At 38.6% G+C, this 6,791-nt stretch overlaps 1 protein-coding gene across 1 annotated transcript in view; it reads left to right on the forward strand.

Moving 5' to 3' along the window:
- The window catches only part of HPGD (hydroxyprostaglandin dehydrogenase 15-(NAD)), a 20,419-nt gene that overhangs the window by 1,649 nt on the left and 11,979 nt on the right, over positions 1–6,791 (forward strand). Inside the window, exons 2-3 of the mRNA XM_015408143.1 lie at positions 189–312; positions 2,555–2,661. Coding sequence (XP_015263629.1) covers positions 189–312; positions 2,555–2,661 — 231 coding nt within the window. The remainder of the gene's footprint in view (positions 1–188; positions 313–2,554; positions 2,662–6,791) is intronic.

Here is a 6,791-nt window from a genome sequence, read left to right on the forward strand (position 1 = left end):
CTGATCAGAATAGAACTGATTGGAAACAGAGTCCAAATTCCTCAAAAGAAGAATGTAAATGGTTTGTTGGATTTCAGGGAGAAATTGGGGGAAAGAGGAATGAAGAGAATTTCTCTTACGCTAGCCATTCTGACGCCACTCTCTTAGCTGTTTAGTATTGATTATCACTGCTTATCTCTTTTGCATAGGTAGGCCTCGTGGATCAGAATACAGTAGTAGGTAACGAAAGCAAAAATAACTTGGACAAGCAGTTCGGTACACAGAGAACCATCTTCATTCCTTGTGATGTTTCAAATGAAGAACAGCTAAAAGGTAATGAGGAAAATCCTTTGGTTGGTCACTTCTTTTTACTCTGTCATAGCATACAGTAGCCTGGGAGGAAAAAATAAAAACTGTGCAGTTTTCTGGAAAACTGCCCACAATTGAGATTCAAGCAGCATTTAAAAGTCTACAGTGTGTACTGAATCTACAAGTGTGAAAATATTAGCAGTGTGTGCATGTCCTAAACTGAATTATTTGGCACATGATAAAGAAAATAAATGCCATAAAATGTTCAGTGACACTTCTGTGAAAACCTGAGGAGAGCCAGATTGTTTTATTAACAGAACTGTGTTAAAATTCTAGTACAGTATTTTATATTCCAAAAGTAAGACTTTACATCTTGGAAAGGATATCTTTAAAAATGAAATGGGGAATTAGTTTTCAGCATCTGTGATGTTCACATATGTGGGAAAGGTAAGAATGCATTACTTGGAATGGGAATGCATTTAAGAGGATTTTTTTTGTTTTTCTTAACAAAAATACCACTTCCCCTTACACACAATTGTGCATACACATTAAGCTGCTTTTAAGATCCCCCCCCCCCATTTTTAAGAATTTGTAACACAGATTGAAAAGGTACTGGCGGTGGTAGGAAGTGAAGTCTGCTGGGAGTTCAGAACAGAGTGCCATATGATCTAAGTCTATTTCACTTCAGTGGGGCTTACTCAGTGCAGAAAACCCTAGGTAATGAAGATGAAAAGTGGCTTAAAAAAATGAACAGCCAACAAAAATGTTGCTTTTTATTTTTATGTTAATAGATAAGAATTTGTTTTTCTTTCATGGAGTAAATAATTTTACTGATCTCAGTTTTGAATGAAATGAACAGCATGGGAATAACAGCACGCACTGAATGTTATTCAGGCATATGTCCATAAATCAAAACAAACAGTAAAAAATCCTGAACACTACTTCAGGTTTTCCATTAAATTATTCTAACTATACCCAGAAGCTATAAATTCTTGATACAAATACCTGGGTATTAAAATTTTGTCTTAGATTAAGCAATAGGAGGTTTGGAGGTGGGTACACAGTGTTTGTGTGAACTCCTACATCACATCCAGGGAAAACCTGAAGTGATGTAGGATAGCTCTAGGAATCAACTAGAAACTCTCTGCTAAGTTCCCAGGGATTCCTAGAGCTGCCTTATGGCATTTCCAGGTTTTCCCCAGAAGTGACAAAGCAGTGCCCATGACTCTGGGAGTTTTTTAAAAGTCCCCCCACCATGTACGCCACTTGGAGTGGCAGCAGATAAGGACAGCTGGTGGCAGCACCTTCCTGGATTTAAGAGAATTACAAGCAGATCTAAAGTAGAAGCCAGTTCACAGTGCATTGATCTGTGGTTTGGTTTGGCTACAGCCACTTTTTTGAATACAGCATGAGACACCTATACAGTGAGGCGTTTTTTTTACCTCATGCTATGCAGCTAATAGGTGAAGAGCTTTTAATAAGCTATTTAAGCCGGTGTGGTTTCCCCTCAAAAGATGTTCTGCAAATTGTTCCCTCACCCTCCCTATGGAATAATGTGGGACTAGCTGGTCTTCTTTGGGATCTGAGCAGGAATTTTGGGGCTGCTTTCCTAGGAAGGGGGTCTTGCCACATTGTTCCTGGGGTGGTGGTAATTATACTTCAGTCTGTTCTTGGACCGGTTAGACCATAACCAGGATGACAGGAATGTATAGATAGTCCCCTGAAGCATCTAGGGATGAAGGGCTGTTCACACAAACAAGGTTTGGAGTGGCCAGGTGGGTTGGTGAGTTAATGTCCTTTGTGGTGAGTAGCATAAACCTGTACTTGGTTGCTTCACCAGCATGTAGGGAGAGGGAGATGATGCTTAACATCTGTTTGCAGTGTTTCATTTGCAGGCTAGGGTAAACAAAAACAATAGCAACATTGGCTAAGTTTGCAGCTGTGGTGGATTTGAACAAAAACTAGTAGCCCAGTAGGCTTCTTGTTCCCCTGGAGAAAATGGCGACTTTGGAGGGTGGACTCTGCTGATGTTCTTCCCCTCCCCAAACCCCGCCCTTCACACTCAAATCTCCAGGAATCTCCCAACCCACATTGGCAGCCCTATGCAAAATTCATAATTGAGGCTCTGTCACTGACATTTAATATATATATATATTCAATGTATATTCAATGTATATATATTCAATGTATATATATATTCAATGTCAGTGACATAAAACTGTATAGAAATAAAGAAGCTCTCCCCCCCACACCTTTCTCCTTATAGATGCATTTAAGAAGATATTTGAGCATTTTGGCAGGTTGGATATTGTGGTTAACAATGCTGGAGTAAATAATGAAAAAAACTGGGAAGTCACAGTCCACATTAATTTGGTAAGTTTATTTATTTATTATTTATTTATTTATTTGATTTGTTATCCCGCCCTAACCCCTAAGGGTCTCTGAGTTTAATTCATACATTATATAGCCACATGAGACACTTTTTAGAACTACATTTTTTAAGGGAGTAGCTTCCAGAATGAAGGAATGTGGAGTTTAGGAATTCAGAAAAAGACAAGTTTCAAGGGGTTGCAATGTTGGTCTGCAGCAGAATAGCTGGACTGGATTTCTGAATTTGAGTTCATTCATAAATTCAGAACAAGGGACACGGGAACCTTATCTAACATTACGCTTCCGAGAATTTCCCCTCCACTCTAATCAAGCAGATTCTGCATCCTGAATTCCTACTTTGCAACATCCCTCCCACCTTCTGACCGGGATATAAAGACTCTGATCTCCATTCCAACTCGTATCTGATGAAGGGAGCTCTGACTCTCAAAAGCTTAGACTCTGAAATTCTTGTTGGTCTCCAAGCTGCTACTAAACTCGAATCTAACAAGTTATTTTTAGCAGTTTTATTTTTAATGTGCATAAGAATCATGCAGCCTGATCATATATGTTTTATTTAAAAGTAAGTCCTGAATTCAATAGTCCTCACTCCTGGCAAGTATGCATAGGTTTGCAGCAGCAGGCATCACAAATAACAACTTTTCTTTTAATTGAAGAACTTTAAAGAAGTTACTTAAACATCTCTTTTATCATGCTTGCACTCCTCAGAAACCAAAAATTCAACTGGATGAACACTGAGTCAAGTTTTTCAAATTTTCACATATTTCCCTTAGACCAGGAGTAGGTACTCTAAAGCAACAGTTTATAATACTTCTCATGACAAATATTGTCAGCTTTTGCTACCCAAACATTGTCTTCATCCCTGGATACAAGATAATAGTATATTCCTGCATATCTTACCAGATTCTGTGTTTTGTTCACCAGAAGAAATAAACTCTTGATTAATGAATCAAGAAAAAGAATCAAAAGACACCATCAATAACAAATATTAGCACATGATAAAGAGGACCTGATTTAGTACATTTCTATTCTGATTCTGTTTGAGTAAGTTAGGTGCTTATTACAAATACAGGGCATTTTAGCTGCTGGATCTAGTGAAAATAAAATACTGGCACATATATCCAACAGTGAACAATATCAGTACTTATGACAAACCTGGTACTGAAACCTGGCTAGTCTCCAGGAATGAGTACATGCTTGTTTACTTTTGGTACAGCCCTCAACATACAAAACACTACTCAAAAGGAAAAGAATATGGGCAAATGACAGGGTCATGATCTAATATAAAGTACGAAGTACAGTACATAACACTATAAACCAAAACAAACATAGAAGAAGGTCAAGACCAGAACATTTCATAGTTTAGCATTAGCTTTCATAACCTTTTGCAAGGAGGACAAAGGGTGAGAAAGAGAACTACTCAAATTGCTGATACTGAAACATATGAAAATATAGAATAAAGAATAAAGTAAAATACACTGCTCAAGAGAAAACAAAAGCTTAATTTTTGTAATAATCATGCCTGTGTTCCTACAATGTTGATGTTCTAAGACCCTATACGGGAACAAATATACTCTAGAACATTTTTAGTGCCCTGTATATTCCATAATTTTATCTCAAGTGCAGACTGATCCTATGCACACCTTCTGAGGGAGCTAAAACTTCCACAGACTTCAATGATTAATTCCCTATTAATTGTATGATTTCTAGTCCAAAGAATTCCACATAATTACCTTTAATTTGCATAATTCTAATGTTTCTAATGAGTGTTATGATAAAACTGTCTTTTTATATAAATCTTGTCTTGTTATCAAAGTTTAAAGTACAAAGGCAATAACCAGTATGACATGCAACACTATAAAACAAAAGAAACATAAAAGCTGGGACAGTCATTAAGAACAGAACATTTTATAATTTAGGGTTAGCTTTTATAACTTTTCAAAAGAAATAAGAATGATAAGAGGGAAATGAAACCATCATAAGCATGCCTACTCAGGAGTAAGAATAAAAGGCGACATACTTCCAAGAAAATAGTCTCGAGATCACTTCCATACGTTTATTTATTTATTTATTTGTTAGACTTTTATTCCGCCCTCCCGCCAAGGCGGCCCAGTACTCAATTGTACTCAAATGTCTGCTAATGTAGCCTAAGAAAATGCAGAAAGAAAGAATATTCTAAAATAGACTTTTCAGCACAGTACAAAAGCTTAACTTATGAGGAAGTTTTTGTAATAATTATACCAGTGTTCATGTACCATTGACATTTAGGGTTGCCAGACCCCTCTGGTGGAGGCAGGGATCCCCTGCTACCAGGACTGATGTCACTGATCAGCTGGCTGATGGGGGGATTTACCAGTAGAAAGAGAGAGGCCCAGCCCACGTAGCTAGGATCGCACCGGAAGTGATGTCATCACAGCAGTGACTCCTGGGTGACACTCTAGTATCTGGGAAAAAAACTCTATGGTAGAAACCAGTTTTATTATAGAGTTTTTGCCCAAATATCAGAGTGTTGCCCAGGAGTCACTGCTGTGATGACATCATTTCCTGTATGATACTGGTGACATGGCCTGGACCTTTCTCTTGTAAGTCCCCCCCCCCAAATCCCCGCCATTTGCCAGGATAGACCTGACAAGCCTATTAACAATCCTATGAGAGAAAAATAATACTCTAAAGCATTATTTATTTTTTTATTAAGATTTATATCCCTGAGCGGGCTCAGGGCGGCTTACAAGGGGCAAAGCCCATATAAAACAGATAAAAGCAATAAAAACATGAATAACAATTAATAACAATTGTACTCATTTAACAAGATGGTCTCCGGATACATGCTAGATGGTAAATAGACAGTTCTCCAAGGATGATGTTATCCTATAGCTCAACCAGGTAAATCCAGTGGTATCGGTCACGCAGAAGTTGTGGCAGATCTTCCCGGGCCATCCTTAACCCCGATGTTGTCCACCTCCTTGGTGGCGGTCGTAGTGGTGGCCCCTATGTGAAAGCCTGGCGGAAGAGCTCCATCTTACAGGCCCAGCGGAACTGCCTAAGATTTTTCAGTACCCTATTTGTTCCATGATTTTTATTTCAATTGCATACTAATGCCATGCATAATTTTTGAAGGTTCTAAAACTCCCACTGGGTTCAATATCATTAATTCCCTAGTAACTGTATGAACTCTAGACCATTTGCAATGTTTTGGAATCAAGCCATTATCTTTACTTCATACAATCTGATATTTCTATATGATATTATTATAAAACTGTCTTATATAAATTCTATTCTGTTATCAAAATTCATGGAATGTCAATCACTTGGACTTCTCTCAATACAAGAATTAAAGAAGATCCACTCTGTATGAAAGGATGATCCCGGTCATGATTCCTCAGTTTAATTAACATGTATGCATGTATTGTAAGAACCAGCCAGTCACTTGAATGATAATGAAATTAATGTTTATGGGACTAAATAGGCTTTAACCATAGGATTTTTGGATTGACAGAATCTGTGGGTTGGGTTGACCAGTAAAGCAGATTTTTTTTAAAAAGTGCAAGAATGAAGAATACCATCAAGTTCAAAACTGCCAGTTTTCAAAACAAAACTTGATGAAAGGATCAAAGGTTGCATAATGACTTTTACACACTTTTTAAAAGGGGAAAATTACAGCAAATGAAAGGGAGGACTTATCACTAAAGATAAGGAAGCTAACGCTACTCTATTACTAGGGGCAATATAAGGGAGAAAAGCCAAGAGTAAACTTTAGAGCGCAAATATTCTTAGCAAGGGATTTAGAGAAAATGACCAATAATAGTATTAAAAATAGGTTAGTCAGGGGTCATTTTCTGTGGGAGCGCACAAGAGCGGAGCTCCGGTAGTAAGGAGCCCAGGGGGTGGGCACATGCAACAAGCCCCGCCCCCTGCTCCTAGCAGCCCTCAGTTGGGCCACGAGGAGCAAGAAGCAGCCAGGTAAGTTGCAGAGCCCCCCCCCCGGCCCACGTACAAGCTCTCCTTCCCCTGTGAGGGCAGATCTGCGCGTCCCCCCCCCCATAACTAGCAATCCCAAAAAATCCAGTGGCACCTTTAAGACCAAGTTTTATTTAGGTACGAGCTCTCCCTCCTCT

The sequence above is a fragment of the Gekko japonicus genome, unplaced genomic scaffold (assembly GCF_001447785.1).
Source record: "Gekko japonicus isolate JY-2015 unplaced genomic scaffold, Gekko_japonicus_V1.1 scaffold109, whole genome shotgun sequence".
In the NCBI taxonomy this organism is placed as follows: Eukaryota; Metazoa; Chordata; class Lepidosauria; order Squamata; family Gekkonidae; genus Gekko; species Gekko japonicus.